The sequence below is a fragment of the Cygnus olor genome, chromosome Z (assembly GCF_009769625.2).
Source record: "Cygnus olor isolate bCygOlo1 chromosome Z, bCygOlo1.pri.v2, whole genome shotgun sequence".
NCBI lineage: Eukaryota > Metazoa > Chordata > Aves > Anseriformes > Anatidae > Cygnus > Cygnus olor.
The window spans coordinates 29,937,324-29,955,726 of record NC_049198.1 but is presented as its reverse complement, the minus strand read 5'-3'; the positions used below and the strand labels follow the sequence as shown (position 1 = coordinate 29,955,726).

Genomic DNA, 18,403 nt, shown 5'->3' with positions numbered 1-18,403 from the left:
CCGCCCCCCAGCCGCCCCGCACTTCAGCAGGACGCCACTTTCCGGCCCAAATTCCCAAACCTAAAGGCGCTGCGGAGCTAACAGAGGACGGAGCGCCGTGCTCACGCCCTCAGCCGTCTCCGTGCCCCGCGGGGGGGGGCTTCTCGGGGCTGCCTGCAGCCACCGGGGCCGCGTCCACCCGGCGGGGGGGGGGGAGCCTTGGCACCGGGGTCAGGGCCGAGCGGGGCGGATTTTTTTTTTGGGGGGGGGGGGGGGGGGCAGGTGCCGGGGGGGAGGGGCGAGCAGGGCGCCGCCCCCCCGCCCCATTGGCGCCGCCGGAGGGGGCCGCGCCGCCACCGCCCCCGCCCCGGCCACAAAGCGTGGGCTGCCGGCGGTGGTGGCTGTGGCGGGGCCATGCAGAGCTGCGGGCGCTGGTGGGGGCGGCTGGCGGCCCGGGGGGGGCCGAGGCACCTGCGGCCGGCTGGGGGCGGCGGGCAGCACCGGCACCACCAGCAGCGCCGGGTTGGTGGTGGAGGAAGAGGAGGAGGAGGCGGCGGCGGCGATGCGGCGCGGTGCATCGAGGAACTGCTGCCGCGGCAGGATGACTTCTCCCGGCGGCACATCGGCCCCCGGGAGGGGGAGAAAAGGGAGATGCTGCGAGCCCTCGGGGTGCAGGTGGGCGCCCGTGCGGCGGGGGGGGGGGGAGCTGCTGGGAAGGGGGTGTCTGCGGGGTCTGGGGTCTGCTAACGCCGGCGTGCCGCCGCCTCTTTGCAGAGCGTCGAGGAGCTGATGGATAAAGCCATCCCGGGCAGCATCCGGCTGCGCAGGCCGCTGAGGATGGAGGATCCCGTGGGTGAGTGACCCCCGCCGCCCCCCGGGGCCTTCCTGCCGCTGCTCGGGGGGAAAAGCCGCCCGGGAGCGGCCTCTCGGCTCGGGGCCGCCGCTTTGTCCCGAGATCCCGATGCGGAGGGGGAGGCGTGGCGAAACATCGCCCCTCGGCGGGGCCGCCGTCCCCGCGCGGCTCCCGTGCTTCTGCGCGGCTCCATTGTGTGCTCCCCGCGCACCCGGGTGAGAGCATGCACGCCCTAAAAGCCTCCAAAACCTGCGTGTATTCCCCCTGTAAGCGGTGCATGGGAGGCTGCCGGCTGGCGTTTTGAATCCCTCTGGTTGAGGGAAGTGGGTACAGAGCAGGAATGTGAAGCATCTGAGCCAGCTATTGTGGAATCAGAGTGATACAGCAAATCGCTGTAGACAACTTGATGTGACTCAATGAGTCCTCATGTTAACATTTTTTAAAGTTGTTACGGTCTTGATACATTGAACATCATGTGCAAACATCACCCAGGAAATCCAGGGAGTCAAGGAAACCCTTAAAAATGCACCTACCTAAGCAATTCCAGCAAAACTTGCAAATCTCCTTAGCTGTTCTAATACCAGAGGCGATTTGGCTGGTATTAGCTTTGTATTTATGTCTTGATCCCTTGCCTGAGTTGTTGCGGTCCGTGCGCCTGGCTCCTCGCATTGCTCACCAACGCACCATGGCTGGAGTGTGCTTGCTGGGTCCTCAGGGAGTCCTGGGTGGGTGCCAGGTGGGGCACTGCAATCAGGAGCAGAGCCAGGGAGCACATCCAGGGAAGCTGAAGCTGGGATGATGGAGTTGGGCATTGGCAGAAAGGTCCAGCTGGTGAAACACTCCCTTAGTACAATGACACTTGATTTTTCTGGTAGTTTCCCAACCTATGTTGGGCAGGAGAGGTGAGATTTACCTTCTGTCCATGTGGCTGCTGCTGTAAGTACTTCCTTTGTGAGCTTTCCCGTAGTTAATGTACTTCGGTCAGGATGCCCCCTGACTGAAGAGCTATTTGTATTTGTCCTCAGGGAAAAGAACTTAGATACTTTTTTTATAGTCTTCAAGAGGAGACAAATTGCCACTAATAAGTACTTCTTAAAAACCAGTTCTTCGTTTTTGGGATTCAATACATGATATCCTTACAAAGTTTTCTCTTACTAAAATGGACATTACTGTGATACTGTACAGTTAGGCATTAAAAAAATTTCACATTAATGAATGCCAAACCAGTTATGCCAACTTAAGTTAAAATCTTGATGCATTTCTGTGTGTTCTCATACTGATTTTCCTGTTGTTTGAAGGGGATATCTCTTAAATCAACTATGAATTAGTGATGGTCTGTTGCATGCAAGTTCTTACTGTGCAAGGGGACCTCATTAGCTAATGGTGCGTGTAGTCCACTGGCTCTTAGCTTCATTTGTTATGCTGTTCAAGTTCTCTTATAGTAAACTTTGAAAGAATGTGACTGTGATGCAGTCTCACATTGCGCTGCATGCAGTGAGTTCTCAAAAGAGATGAAGTACAGAAAACTTTTTCTGTACACTGCTGCCTTTTCTTCCCTCAGTGTGACTGACTAGCTGTCTTTTGTAACTTTGGTGTGTAGATTTTTGCCACTTAGTTTTCCACTCCATTGGTAGCAGAAAACTTCACACCTTGTTAAAGCAGAGTTAGAAGTCTCAGATTAAAGTTACGCAGTTTCACTTTGAACATCTTGGACCTAGGACATCATATTCTGGATAAAACTTGTTCTCTCTAATGGCACATTAACAAGGAATCATGTCTTTCTAATTACCAGTGTGGAATTTCTTATGTAAGTATGGTATAACATTTTTCATCCCCATACCTTGTGTTGTGGTTTAACCCAGTGGGCAGCTAAACACCACACAGCTGTTCACTCCCCCTCCCCCCTCCCTTTCTGGGATGTGGGAGAGAAATGGGAAAGTGAAGCCTGTGAGTTGAGATAAAGACAGTTTATTAAGACAGGAAAATAATAATAACGATGATGATAATGGTATTACTACTAAAAATGTGTATGAAGCAAGTGATGCACAATGCAATTGCTCACCACCTGCTGACCGATGCCCAGCCTATCCCCGAGCAGCTGGCCCCCCACCCCGGCTAGCCACCCCTATATATTGTTTAGCATGATGTGAGATGGTATGGAATACCCCTTTGGCCAGTTTGGGTCAGCTGTCCTGGGTCTGTCCCCTCCCAGATCCTGCTGCACCCCCAGCCTGCCCACTGGCAGGACAGAGCGCGAAGCTGAAAAGTCCTTGGCTTAGTGTAAGCACTGCTCTGGAACAATTAAAACATCAGCATGTTATCAGTGCTCTTCTCATCCTAATCCAAAACATAGCACCCTGCCAGCTACTAGGAGGAAAATTAACTCTGTCCTACCTGAAACCAGGACACCTTGTATTAAAGCAAAATAACAAACGGAGAAAGCATTGTGAGAACTGGATTGTTTTTTAAACATGCTTCTTTGTTTGAATGAAGACAATTTTGCTCCTACTATTCCCCGAACTCATACATGCAGTGAGAGAACAGGACAAGGCCATTCAAAATGTGTTAAGTACAGTATTTGTGAAGTTCTTACTATGGCAATTTCTAATGGTTTAAGTATACACTTCCATTTTTCTGAACAGCTGCTTTAACAAAAGCAAACAAACAGTGGCTCCTGTCATAGTGACAGGTTAGTGTGCAGCTGAACAAATGAGCTGTGCTGCTCCTTCATATTGGGATATGCAGTTGAGCTTGCACTGAAGTCTCTTTGAAGTTGTTGCTTACAGCTAGAATTATATAATGCAGCCCAAGAAAACCATGCATATACCATATATGTCTGGATGAGTATCCCATGTCTCTGTAATTGCTTTAATTTTTTTAAGATTTTGTAGCTTTAAGCCTTGCCTCAGATCCAAATGTGAAATAACATAGCTATACTCCAAATGAGGAAAAAGGTTTCACCAGAGAAAAATGTCTAGAAGACTATGTATTTGCACAGTTGATCTAGAAAAATTGGTGAGATTCTTCAGCGAAGGCAAGGCTCTCATGTGAGCTGTGAAACTGTACCAACTGCAGAGAGAAGGAAAAGACATTTGATGTATGTGTCTTCAAAGTTTGATTAGGTGTGGCAATGAGATTGTTTTGCTTTACAGATCCTTCACTTGGTAATGCCACAAATTATCTAAAAGTTAGAAAATCAATCAGCTGTCTGTATGCAACAACAGTAAAATAAATCCTCCAGCTTATATAGCAGCTTATATTAAAAAGCTGTTTTAAATGTTATAGCGTATTCCACCATTCCTAAATAAAACATCTTATTACAGTAGAAGCACTTAGTTGTGTTATATTTCTTAGCACAGAAGTGTGCTTCAAATTTCATTACTTCCCTGACAGACAATATATTGACAGAGAAAGATTCTAGCCTCAACTGGATATTAGCATATGTGTGAATGGTAAATACTAAGCTTTACATTTACAAGTGTGTACAAGTGCATCTACACTAGGAATGCTCTTTCAGTTTTCTCAGCACTCTTCTGGGAAACATCTTCTGGTATAGACATGGTCAGTTGTGAAGGAGAAAAATAGTGCAACTTGTGCTAAGAGGTATTTGAAATAAGTTGTTTTCATTTGTATGTAATATGACAGAAGTATCCATATTCCTCTTGTGCCAGAAAGGAAAAAAGCCATTTTAAAAATGCCTGCTGCCATGAGCCCAGTGACAGTCAGTGCTGTAAAACCACCTGAACCATAACAGTGAAAGCCAGTAGGAACCAAGCAGTGAAAAGTCCTGGTTTGTAGGACTTACTCTAGAAGGGAAGCTTCTTACAGTCAGCATTTTCTGCAGATTTAGGCCAGGGAAAATTTTATTTTGGCATATAGCTTCTGTTTAATCAATATTCACAACAAAGGCTAGGCATCTGTTCAATATTTAGTTATTTGTGATCAGCTGTTATTACAGAGCATTTTCCCACTGTGACTACAAGTGAACCTTAACAGCTAGCTTTTTTTTTTTTCAATTATTGAAGGTGCTTTAGCACATATGGAGTGACTGACCCATTTGAAGTCAAAGAACAGATCACTTTGTATAAGAGTAATTCTCCTTTTATCCCTGCAAACTGACACTGTGTATCAGTGATAGTTATCCCTGCAATGCTGCCAATTAATCCAAATTCTAGGATTTGAATTAAAAGAATGAGTCTATGAATTCTACCATGATTTCTTCCAAAACATTCCTACTTGTTTTATAAAACTTAAGAATTTATAAAGATTAGTCTACAAAACCTGTGTAAGCAACCAATTGGATCTACAGCCTAAACATTTCTGAAAGAGATGTGGTTCAGAAGCAGTCATACTGTAAGAAAGACTGTTTCTGTTTTCAAATTCAACTGCCATGCAGGTAAATCTCAGCATGCTCAGGTTAGGTTGCCTCTGCTTTCCAGGTAGGCTGGGTAAGTGTGGGTAGCCCAAGCCACAGGAGGAGGTGGCAGGGCAGCAAACAGTGTTGGCTTTCCACCCTTCCCTTGGACAGTTGCTGTTAAGACTTTGCACCTGGAGCAGGCTCTCGTGCTGTCCTGCAACATTACTGCATGCATGTCTGATGGTGCTTTGTGACTCTTTCACTTAAATGTAACACGATTTTGTTACAGAAGTTAAATTAATTGCTAAAGCAAGAGAAATAAATTAATCCTTTTTTTTTTTTCTTGTATGAACTGTTTTTAAGATCTTGCTTTCTTGGTGTCAGAATGTTTAAAAAAAATAACGAGGACCTGGTGTAGTGTGAGCTAAATGGTATCAAATAGTTTCTTCCCTCTTACACTGCAGGATTTAAGTTGTATATCTCAATCTGTTTCTCTTGTCTTGATTTTTTTTACCACTTCTCTGAACTTCTCTAGATACTCTATCTTTTTGCAGGTATCTCACAGCGCAAAGCTACTATGCTAACCACTAAAAGACTAGCAGAAATAACAGTTCTATCATTTTATGACAGGATAACTCACTCCTTACTATTTTTTGTGATGTATTTTGCCTTTTCTACCTGTGAATGTAGGGGGTGGCAGTCCTGAAGTGTCCTTGCTGAACTCCTTGTGGTAGCCTTCGTAAGTTTTTTCTACAGCTGTCTGATAAGAGTACTGCAAGATCAATGAACTTTATCCTGGGTACTGTCTCTGATCATATCTAATGTAATAACGAGGGGAATAAAGATCAACTGCAGTGACTTACCTGGCAATTTTATTTCTTGCTGAATAAGGTTCTTAAAGGATTTGTAGACTACTACCAGTGAAATGAATTAAAGATAAAGGCACTTCAACCATGCTGTTTCAGAAACTAGCAAGAAATGTCTTAAGTTTGATGGCCAATTTCCAACTGTTTCTTAATAGTAGTAAATTTTTTAATTCAATTTTATTTCCCCATTTTGGATATTTCTGTATTTCACCTGTTGCAGGGGAGAGTTGAAAGAAATTTGTAACACAACACTGAGGTCTTAAAAGTTGTGGTTTTAACTCTCAGATACTGACACTTGCTGAAATACTGGTCTTGTTCTTATGTTTTAGCCTCAAACATTTATAAGATTACTGTGTTTCCACTACATATGCCCTAAGGTACATACAGCAGAATAAATGTATAATTTTCTGGACTTAGTGACCCTTCTGTCCACTAAGCTGAAAACTCAGCAATTTAATTTTGAGCTTGAAAAAGGGTTATTAGGCATGCGTAAGATCACTCTTGTGGTTAGCATTCTTCTGCCTTTCTACTAGTGTCAGTCACTTACAGTGCAGCGCTAGACACCTTTCACAAGTCCTGTTATAGGCATATGCTGTTAAAAGCTAGGCTGTGGGGAGTGGGGAATACAGCTGCTGCTGCAGGGAACCGGGATATAAGATCCTGCTGAGGCTGGTGGGACCCTGGGGAGGTGTCCAACCCCACCCCTGCCCAGAGCAGGCCTAGTCTGGGCCAGGCTACTCAGGGCTTCACCCAGCCAGGGAGCGAAACTCCCAGGCTGCAGAGTCTCACGCTGCCTGGGCCCTGGCTCCATGGCTGGGCTGTCCCAGTGGTGAAAAGCTTCTCCTTGTCTCCAGCCTGAGCCTCTTGTGCCTCAGCCCAAGCTGTGCCTCTCATCCTCCCACCACACACAGCTGTCCTATCACCAGTGCAGGGGCTGCTGTTAGGAACAGTCAGAGTTTGGGCTGCGATGTATGCATCAATTTCTTTGACCCTTGCTTGGGTTAGTTTTGCTTGAATTCAGAACTATACCAATGCGAAGCAAACACTGAATGTGTGGAAAACTGAGTTGTCATAAATCTTTATGGACTAATGTTTGCTTTTGTCCAGCCAGGCTGGACAGACACATCAGGGCTGTTGACTTGAGTTGCTCAGGGGTGCAGTTCCTTATGGGACTTCTTAAAGAGGTGCCTCATGCTTTGAGCTACCTCCCGGCAGTGTGGGGGCACTGAAGGAATGGTCATCCCAGGTCTTTTTAAAGAAGCATGCTGAATGTTGGAGGTGTGTATTTGAGCTGCTAATGCTGTTGCCCTTGTTATGATTGATGGAGCAGGGCAAGTGAAGTGATGCAGGAATGGAGTGAGTGTGCCCTTCAAGTATTTCACTACCCTGATTACAACTAATAGCGTGACTGTCCCCAGAGGTAACTCACGTAACTATGAAAATATAGCCAGTGCTATATGTGGTTCTACCATTCTACCTTTAAGTTGGAAGCCTAATTGGGGCTTAAGCTGCTTATGGTTTCACTAAGGCTTTTTGCTTTGTGCATTGAATCAGTGTGTAAATGGTGTTGTTATTTCAGGGAGCTCTGTCAAACATTCAGCGTGTTCATGTGATAGTTGTTAGCTGTATTCACTGAGAAAAGACTCTTTAACTTTCTTTGAAGAAATGTCCAGTCAGGCAGACAAAGGAAACTATCTGGCATATAGTACAGTATCTGTGGTATGTATTTACTATGGAATTTATACTTTTCATGCATTTTTTGTGTGTGACGTTTTGGGCTAGTGAGCAAGATAAATGATAGACAGCTTCTGCCTTCAGCTGACCTTGGAGTCAGATGAACAAATGCTTTAGAATTTCAAAAAAAAATTGATGAAGTTTGAATTTTGCAAGAATACAACACTCCCCTTCAAACTGAACACAAAACCATCTTTCATTGAGGTTTTGGTTTGCAAATGATAGAGGAAGATCTCTGTAATGTTAAAGCCCTCACTAAAATAAATAACAAGTGAATCTGTCTTGAATAAGCACTGTAGGAGGAGTATGGGAGAGTGGAACTGTATACTATGTTTTAGAAACTTTTCCTTGGACATTGCTGAGTTCAAGTATAAGAAACATATGGCTCCTGAACCTCCAGGGAAAAAGGAGGAAAAAAAAAACCTACAGTTTACTAAAAACAAGAAATTAACCTTTGTATATTGAATGTAACAGTAGACTGAGTAAGAGGCAGAGAAGGAATGAGCTTTGAAGTCAGAACTGAAGATCCATACAAAAAAAATAAATCTTAGTGGACGGGATTATGATTTAGATGACTGTGGAACAGAATCATAGAATATCCTGAGTTGGAAGGGACCCATAGGGATCATCAAGTCCAGCTCCTGGCACCGCACAGGCCTGCCCAAAAATTTAGACTATGTGACTAAGCGCACAGTCCAATCGCTTCTTAAATTCAGACAGGCTTGGTGCAGTGACTACTTCACTGGGGAGCCTGTTCCAGTGTGCAACCACCCTCTTGGTGAAGAACCTCTTCCTGATGTCCAGCCTAAACTTCCCCTGCCTCAGCTTAACACCGTTCCCGCAGGTCCTGTCACTGTTGATAACGGAGAATAGGTCACCTGCCTCTCCACTCGCCCTCGCGAGGAAGTTGTAGACTGCGATGAGGTCTCCCCTCAGCCTCTTCTCCAGGCTGAATGGGGCAAGTGACCTCAGCCACTCCTCATATGTTGTCCCCTCTAGGCCCTTCACCATCTTCGTTGCCATCCTCTGGACACTCTCCAACAGTTCTATGTCCTTTTTATACTGTGGTGCCCAGAACTGCACAGAGTACTCGAGGTGAGGCCGCACCAGCGCAGAGTAGAGTGGGACAATCACTTCCCTCAACCAACTAGCAATGCTGTGCTTGATGCATCCCAGGATATGGTTGGCCCTCCTGGCTGCCAGGGCACACTGCTGGCTCATATTCAACTTGCTGTCAACCACAACCCCCAGATCCCTCTCTGCGGGGCTGCTCTCCAGTGTCTCGTTGCCCAGTCTGTGCGTACAGCCAGGGTTGCCCCGTCCCAGGTGCAGGACCTGGCACTTGCTTTTGTTAAACTTCATGTGGTTGGTGATTGCCCAGCTCTCCAATCTGTCCAGATCTCTCTGCAAGGCCTTTCCACCCTCAGCAGAGTCAACAACTCCTCCAAGTTTGGTGTCGTTGGCAAGTTTGCTCAAAACACCTTCTAGTCCTACATCCAAATCATTTATAAAAACATTGAAGAGGACTGGTCCTAAAATGGAGCTTTGAGGGACCCCACTAGTGACCATCCGCCAGCCAGATGTGGCCCCATTTACCACAACCCTCTGAGCCCTGCCCGTCAGCCAATTGCTCACCCATCGTATGATGTTTTTGTTTAGCTGTATGCTGGGCATTTTGTCCAGTAGGATCCTATGGGAAACCGTGTCACAAGCTTTGCTGAAGTCCAAAAAGATCACATCAGCTGGTTGCCCTTGATCGACTAGATGGGTGATCTTATCATAAAAGGAAATCAAATTTGTTAGGCAGGACCTACCCCTCATGAACACATGTTGGCTGGGACCAATGACTGCATTGTCCCCCAGTAGTGCTTCAATAACTTCAAGGATCATCCTCTCCATAATTTTACCAGGCACTGATGTGAGACTGACAGACCTGTAATTGCTAGGGTCTTCTTTCTTACCCTTCTTGAAAATTAGCACAACATTTGCCAGCTTCCAGTCCAATGGGACCTCTCCAGACTCCCAAGATTGTTGAAAAATAATTGAGAGAGGTCCTGAGATGATGTCAACCAGCTCTTTAAGCACCCTCGGATGAATTCCATCTGGACCCATGGACTTGTATGGATCCAGGTGAGCAGCAAATCCCACACACATTCAGGGTCGGTTGGGAGTTTGTCATTCCCACTGTCATGGTCCTCCAGCTCAGGGCACCCTGGGTCCTGAAGCCTGTCATCAGTGTTGAAAACACAGGCGAAGAAGGCGTTAAAGGTCTCTGCTTTGCCATATCATTGTCTGTGAGGAGACCCTCCCCATCTAGTAGTGGACCTATGTTTTCTTTGGTTCACCTTTTTCTGTTCACATATCTAAAAAAACCTTTTTTATTGTCTCCCACAGTCATGGCCAGCATCAACTCTGTTTGGTCTTTGGCCACACGAATTTTCTCCCTACAAACATGAACAGCATCCCTGTATTCCTTCCTTGTTGCCTGGCCCTCCTTCCAGCAGCTGTACGCTTTCTTTTTTCGCCTAAGCTCCTGTAGAGGTTCCCTGGTCAGCCAGGCCGGCCTTCTGCCCTGCTTGCCTGACTTCCAATATTTTGGAATTGCCTGATCTTGTGCTTTTAGGAGGCAGTGCTTAAAGATTGACCAGCATGGATGGACGCCAATGCCATCAAAAGCAGTTTCCCAGGGGACCTTGCTGACTAGTTCCCTGAGCAGCCTGAAGTCTGCTTTCCCCATTTCCAGGGCTGAAGTTTTGGTGGCAGTTTTCCTTCTGTCACCATAAATTCTAAACTCAACCACTTCATGGTCACTGTGACCGAGACGGCCGCCAATTGCCACGTCCCCCACAAGACCCTCTCTGTTCTCCAGCAACAGATCTAGGAGGGCACCTTTCCTAGTCAGCTCTCTTAGCACCTGCACCAAGAAGTTTTCATCTAGGTGCTTTATGAACCTCCTGGACTTGCTCGTGTCAGCAGTGTGGTGATCCCAGCTGACGTCTGGCAAGTTGAAATCCCCCATTAGGACAAGGGGAGTTGATCTCAAGGCATCTCTTAGTTCTGCAAAGAATAATTCATCAGCATTGTTGTCCTGGCCAGGTGGTCTGTAATAGACTCCCACAACGACATCCCCTTTATTTTTTCGTCCCTTAATCCTTACTCAGAGGCTCTCAACTTTGCCATCGCCAACTTGAAGTTCCACACAGTCCAGCCCATGCTTCACATACATCGCCACCTCGCCTACCCTGCCTGTCCCTCCTGAAGAGCCTGTAACCATCTATTGCAACACACCAGCCACAGGACTCATTCCACCAGGTTTCGCTTATGCCGATGATGTCGTAGCTGCGGGACTGGGCCAAGACTTCCAGCTCATCCATTTTATTCCTTATACTGCGTGTGTTTGTGTAGAAGCACTTCAAATGTGCCTCCCTACACGCAGCACCTTGTGGAGCTGACCGAAGGGCCTCACTAGCACACAGTCCCTCTGATTCTAGTGCACCACCCCTTAGCTCATCACCGGCATGCCTGGTTTTATCCCCTTCCCCCTTCGACTCTAGTTTAAAGCCCTATCTATCAGCCCTGCCAACTCCTGAGCAAAAATCCTCACCCCTCTCTGAGAGAGGCGCATCCCATCTGGTGCCAGCAGGCCCGGTATTGCGTAGACCTTCCTGTGATCAAAAAACCCGAAATTCTGCTGGTTGCACCAGTCCCAAAGCCACGTGTTAATGTGATGAGTCTGCTTGTCAGCATCAATCCCCCCTATCGGAAGGACAGAGGCAAACACAACCTGTGCCCCTGATCCTTTAAGTAGTCACCCCAAAGCCCTAAAGTCCCTTTTGATCACTCTGACTTCTCGTTGCTACCTCGTCATTACCAGCCTGAAAGACCAGTAGTGGGAAGTAGTTGGTGGGCCGTACCAGGCGCTTGACTTTCTTAGCTAAGTCTCTCATCCGAGCCCCGGGGAGGCAACAGACTTCCCTGTGGGTTGGGTCCGGTCGGCATATCGGGCCCTCTGTCCCTTTCAAAAGGGAGTCCCCCATGACAATAACCCTTCTTTCTTTTTTGACAGTTGATGTAGCAATGCGGGGGATAGGTTGCCTTGCCTTAGGCACCCTCTCCAACTGGGACGGGCTTTTGTCTACTTCGTTGTTCTGACTGCTGTGTTCTAGACCCTCATACCTGTTATATAAGGGTAGATGGGAAGGTGAGGTGGGCAGGGACAGGGCTCGCCTACCACCCCGAACAGGAACCTGCCTCCATTCCCCCCCTTGGCCTAGGTCTCCTCCTACTGCCTGGTGGGATGAGGGAACTTTTGTTTTTTTTGTTTTTTTTTGCTGTGGCAGGCTCCTGAGTCTGTCTCAGAGAGAGTAGAGCACACCTCCACCAGTCAATTTCCCTCTCTGACTCCCTGATGCTCCTGAGCCTGTTCACCTCTTCCCGAAGCTCCGCTACCTGGCTGAGCAGCTCTTCAACCTGGGCACACCTCCCACAGGCATACCCCTCGCTGCTGCTGTCGGATACTGACAGAAGACTCGGGCACACCCTGCAGCCCAAGACCTGGACGGCGGTGTGTTTCCCAGAGCCCTCCGTCTGAGTAGCCACATCGGTGACTGCGGCTGGAGAGGCCGCAAGAGATGCAGAGGCCAGGTCTTCTGCCTGGTTGATACCATGACCAGGTTGCTCGCAGGCAGGTTACAAGTACCGAAGGGAAAGACCGCTGCAAAAGAGCGGCGAGGGACCCTCCCTGCTCACGCTACCTGCGCGAACTGCCGCGCCCCGCCCTGCTCGCCGCGCTCCCTAGGGGCTGCTTTTGAACGGCCGGGGAGGGGGCGCTGTTGGCTCCGCCTACGCCTCGTCAGCCTCCCTCGCGAGGGCTGCCGGGTCCTGGCGGCTCCCTCTCGGCTGCTTGGAGTGGCCTCGATGCCGAAAAAAAAGCCCTGCCTGCCTCGATCCCCCGCTGCGCTGCAGAACGCGTCTGCCCCAGAGCCGATCGCCTCGGCAAGTAATAAATGAATTGGAAAAAAAAAAAAAAAAGACTTAAAAAAATTAATCTTTATACATTGAATGCAATAGCAGCTGTAAAAGGAAGAAGAGATATGACCTCTGTAATCAGAGCTGAAGTGCTAGTATCTGTGGCTGCAGAAGAAATTAATTCAAAACCATGACATTTTCTATGGAAAATAATTTGCCAGCAGATTCCCGAGCAATAAATGTTTTGACTTGAGCTCTCCTGATTGGAATAACTTACAGTGAGAAACAAGATTTTAAACATCCAGGTCCCAAGCTTTTCTGTGTTGATAATTTATACCCTGATATTCCAAAGTCTGCTTTTGAGATTGCAATGCAGAATGAACAGAAGAACTTAATGCAACTGCTGTACTGCTGCCATACAGCAGTTTCCAAGGTCAGATCTGGGGGAAAATACATATTTTAAAAAACAACATCTAAGCATTTCAAGTAAGAGGAAGAAGAGACATGAATTCTGAAATCAGAGCTGAAGTGGTAATATCTGTTTGTCCACTTCAAAAGCATTGAATTGTAGTCTTTAAACTAGATTGGCAGACTGATTTCAAAGCTAATCTTAAATAGAATTTCTTAAGATAGAAATACAGTATTCACACACTATTTTTTAATAAACTGATGAAGCATACTAAAACTAAATGAATAAAACTCTTCCATTCTATCAATTGTTTACGGAAAGTGCCTGAAGTCTGTGGAGGAAAAAAAAGTTCTCTAATATTAAGAAATTACTCCTGGATGATTGATGTGAGTCCTGTTTGTGCAAAAAGGGCTCTGCTAAGCACACTAAATCATAGTAATGAGTGGTTATAGCTTCATCTAGTGCTGATTCTATAAGGCTTGGCTAATGAAAAGTCCCTTCTGAGATGTATTTTAATGCATGTGCAAGAGACCCAGAATGTTTATTGCATTAAAAAAGAGAGCTCCTTAAGTCATTTGCCAACATCTCTTTCTCTTGTTATCATTTCCACATTGGTGGGAACATTGTTGTTATTCAGTTGTTGCATTTTTGTCAGAGAATGAAATTTGTGTTGTTTAGTTTTACTTAATGTCTTAAAAAAGGTGTAACTTCCTAAAATGAAATATTTGCAACTGAACTGTCAAGTCTGGTTAATGTGAATAGACAACCTGGAAGGTTATATAGATATTTAATTTCAGTTGTATCCAGATCAGCTGTTCTTGAAATAACTGGGGAGAAATGCTCATATTTGTTGGAACTTAAACTTTCCCAGAATATTTTATCATTTCAACCTTATTCTGTTATTGTTTATATGTGTGTCTCTGACTCTGTATTTTTTTACTCAGGGGTACGAGTCATTTTAGTTAAAATCTTCTAGCATTATGTGTAACTGAAATTTTCTGACATAATTTTTTCTCAATTAGGTGAAAATGAAATCCTTGAAACTTTATACAATATTGCAAGCAAGAACAAGATATGGAGGTCCTATATAGGCATGGGTTATTACAACTGCTCAGTGCCTCAACCCATTGCACGGAATTTGTTGGAGAATGCAGGATGGTAATGTACAACATTTTTTTGTTAAATGCATACGTATAAATATGCATATGAAGTTCATCAAATCTAGAGCACAGACAAATATGCCCCAAACCTATTTTTCTAAGACTTTCATGTATTTGATACTGGTGTGTAAGTGCAGTTCATACTGAAGGTAGAGAGGAGAAAGAATGGAGATACATTTATGTAATTTACTTTAGAAGATGCTTTTCCTGTAAAACGTTTCATTGACTTAGAAGTCACAACTCCTATTTATTATGAACTAAACCAAGAATATTTCAGTTTGCTTTAAGGAAGTATTAGAACTTATCTCTTAAACAGAAGTAATTATTTCCTAGCTTATTGTGAAAACTAAAGCAGCTCCCTCCTCCACTGCTGTGTGTTGGGTGGAAGTTGTTAAACACCGTACAATAGTCTGATTATGGTTTCAGAAAGAGAACAGGAAAGCAGCCTCGGAAATCTCAAAGGCTTTTCTTTTAAAATTCTTATGTTTTTTTTTTTTTTGGTTCTGAAACTAGAGAACTTCAAGAGTTTGAATATATGTCCATATAGTATGTTATTATTTGAACTAATAATTCACTCCACTGACACCTGAAAATTGGTAGGCAGAAATACTTGATGATTCATTTTTGAAGAGACTGAGAATATCATACTTTGTTCTTATCATCAAATTGATATTTCATTTTTTGGGGGAAAAGTCAAAAAATGAGCTGGCTGACAGATTTGAATTTGACTGGTGTTTTGGTGTTGCTCAAATGTAAAAAGGGAAACCTTTTAAAGCATTAATTTGTATATTATGAACAGCATTAATCTAAATAAAAATAGACTTTCAATCAAGCACTAAGGCTTGATTATAAATACTCATTCAGTATTGACATTGTTCTAAAGAACTGTAACACAGATGTGGTGCAACAGAAAAACTAAAATTAATGCAGAATCTCACTTTCCATGGCACTGAATATCATTGATACCTTGCGTTGTTTCATTTGGTCTGGAAGTTCTCTTATCTGTAGTCAATAACATCCTTTTTTGAAGTGTATTAAAATAGTAACTGACATCTTAACTACCAAGTAATCTTGATTTTAATACAAGCACTAGTTGAAGTTTATATATATATTTTTAAAAGTTGAATAATTGTAAAAAGATTTTGCCGCTTAGATACTATTTTTTTTTTGTATTTTGGGTTACCGTAAATGCGTCCATGTACCTGCAGCCCTCCAAGTCTATGAATTATTGGTCTTGTATGCTTTATTGCATCTCAGACTTTTGAACTGACTACAAAGTTGCAATTTTTGGATCCAAGGAATCTATGCAATACATCTAAACCAAGTTTTATTTGGTCTTATCCCCATCTTCTTTTTGCAAAATATGTAAACTAAATATTTCAGTACAGTTCAACAAAACGAATAGCCTGTTGCTAGAGACAAAAATAAGAACAATGTAAAATTAAGTGAACCAAAATGAACTGCATATTTTTAAAACCTAAAAAATTATATAGTGCTAGTAAAACAAGTGGTAGAGTCTATCCAGAAATCTGTTCTTGAAGTGTCCTAAATCAAATTAGAATCCTAGAAGCTAAACTTACAGAAGGATGATAAAAGAAATTTATTAGGAGGTATGCAAACTTCATAACTATACAGGCTTTGTGGAAGCTACTTAAGAAATCAAACCTCTCCTTGCAACACCTGAGTGTTTAATTATCAGTAATAACACACTTTGCATTATAGGTCCAGGGGAAATGCTGCAAATGCAAACGTATTTTTTGTGCTTGGTTCTGGCTCTTACAACTAATATCTTCCCACTGCTTGGCACACATTAGAGCAAGATTTGTGTTGGAATACAATATAAGTTTGAAAAAGAGAGTCTGAGCATAGAAATGAAAGACTTTTCAATATTTAGTACAGTTGGAATTGCTAGCAGAAAGTAGGAAGAGCAAAGGTAGATTTCAGGAGGAAACTGTTTAAAACAAAATGTATTTTCAGCTGAAAATTAGATGACTGACCCACACTGCTTTCTTCAGAAGAACTGCCAGAAAAATCTTCCCAGATCTCAGATTCTGATAAGAAAATATTCAACACTGATGGAGTTTCAAAACTTTCTGAAGCATCTGGACAACAATGTGTAATATCTTTGTAATGAAGCTGAATAGCTTAATTTGAGATAAAACTGCCTGACCAAAACCATGCACTAATTAAGTGCCTAGGAAGTCAGCAATCCGGAGTATTTTGTACTGGTAGCTTCAGAAAAGTGTGGGCATCCTTTTCTTTTAAGTCTGAATCTCATTTGAAACTACTTCTGTATTGATGAAAGAAGCTATTTCAAAAGTCTTTGGGTAGATATTTCTCAGATAACTTTTTATCTAACAAACGCTTTGATTCAAAGTTAGAAAATAAGCAGAGAACCTTCTGTAGTGGGGCAGTCCATTACTGGAATGCTGCAGTTAAAATTCCTGTCTCCTTAGTGAGGGATTTGATTAGTCACAGAAGCTTATTTTTGATACTTGTTTTACTTTTGGTCTTGGTTACTAGCTGCCAACAATTCCTTGTTCCTGGCAGTCTGTAACTAGCAGTTCCATGCTAGCACTAGGAGGAGGTCTTAAAGGTATTTTCCATACTCAGTTGATATGAGCAAAAATATTAGCCTGCTTTTCCAAAACAGACATCAGATCCATGTGTATACTTGCTTTATACTTAGAGCACCTCAACTCTAAAACGTAGGCAGAATGATTTATTTTGGGGCATAGTACTGGTAATGCGACATCTAGCACGTGCAGTACAAATATGTTATCTGTCTGCTGGTATGGATACACAGTCTTTATTCTGTTGTATCCCATTGTCACATACACATTAAAACTTTTTACACCAAATGTACTGAACTTTTTCCCTAGTACAAGACTCAATTAATTTTGTGCCATAACATGAACACAAATGAGTAGCTAAGGATATGAAGAGTAATTGCCTTCAGAAATCACCTTATAGGCTTCTTAGGCTTCTTACTAACATAAGAGCTTCTTATTAACCTATATGTCAAAGCAGCATAGTACTTATTTTTGAAACTTGTATTTCTAGCAGGCCTTTAACGTCACACTAACACCTTGCAATGGAGCATGATGCAGAGGTCTCTGAAGTACAGCTCACTTCATTTCCCCCCCCCCCCATACATTAAATAAGTAAGAATATAGTAACTATACCAGAGATACCTGCAGTCTTAATATTAGTTGTGTAGCTTAGTAGCTAGTAGCACTTAAGCACTCCTGGATTGCATTCTGAAAATTACTGCGTACCATGCAAAAATCTGATATAAACATTAAGCCGTTGCCATCTACTTGCAGACCGGATACAGAAAGCTGCAAAAGCAACTCATAAAGCATGCCAAACTGGCACTAAATTCGGTGTCTGTGCTTTGACTGGAAACTGGCATGTCTCCATGCCCTGTCATAAGACCATCCAGCTTTCTCAAACCCATGAGTAAGATATTGCTTATGTATGTTGGTGTCAAATTATGCTAGTGGTCTGTTTATACTTTAGGTTCCTTTTATTTTTACCAACTGTCAGATCTCAAAAAGAATATTCTGTATGACTGGAAATTCAAACCAATTCCAGCTCTGCTGGTGTGTGAGGTTAGTCTTCTGAATGGCTAAAACTGCAAGAACATACATTAAAACAAAGTGAAAGTACAATGTTGATCATGAGTCCAATAAATTTCCAGAGATTTAGTAAAAGGATAGAAAAATTATGAAGGGAGGTACATGGTGAACTTACTATATTTCAGATCTTATTGACTGTGCAGCTACAAATGCTAATCAAGAACTAGTTCACTGAGCATTGTTCAGTAATGGAGTCTTTGCATGCTCTGCCATTTCATTACTATTTCCCAAAGGAAATGTTGTAAGGCAAAGTAGAAGCAAGAGGCAACTTTAGTATAAAGAAGCCATAATTGTTAATCTTGCAGTTATAATGTATCATCTGTTTTGTTGTTAAACCTAAAACAACCCCTCCTCCTATGTACAAAAACTTCAGCTCCTTTGTAAGCCAAAATTTTTGATCAGCAGACTAGGCTTTGGCTGAAAGCCTGTGTTTCCT

General features: G+C 43.7%; 1 protein-coding gene across 1 annotated transcript in view; it reads left to right on the top strand.

Annotated features, from left to right (window-relative positions):
- The first annotated feature begins 393 nt into the window (after positions 1–393).
- Positions 394–18,403, top strand: part of GLDC (glycine decarboxylase) — a 47,137-nt gene continuing 29,127 nt past the window's right edge. The window contains exons 1-3 of the mRNA XM_040541819.1: positions 394–654; positions 754–832; positions 14,189–14,324. Coding sequence (XP_040397753.1) covers positions 394–654; positions 754–832; positions 14,189–14,324 — 476 coding nt within the window. The remainder of the gene's footprint in view (positions 655–753; positions 833–14,188; positions 14,325–18,403) is intronic.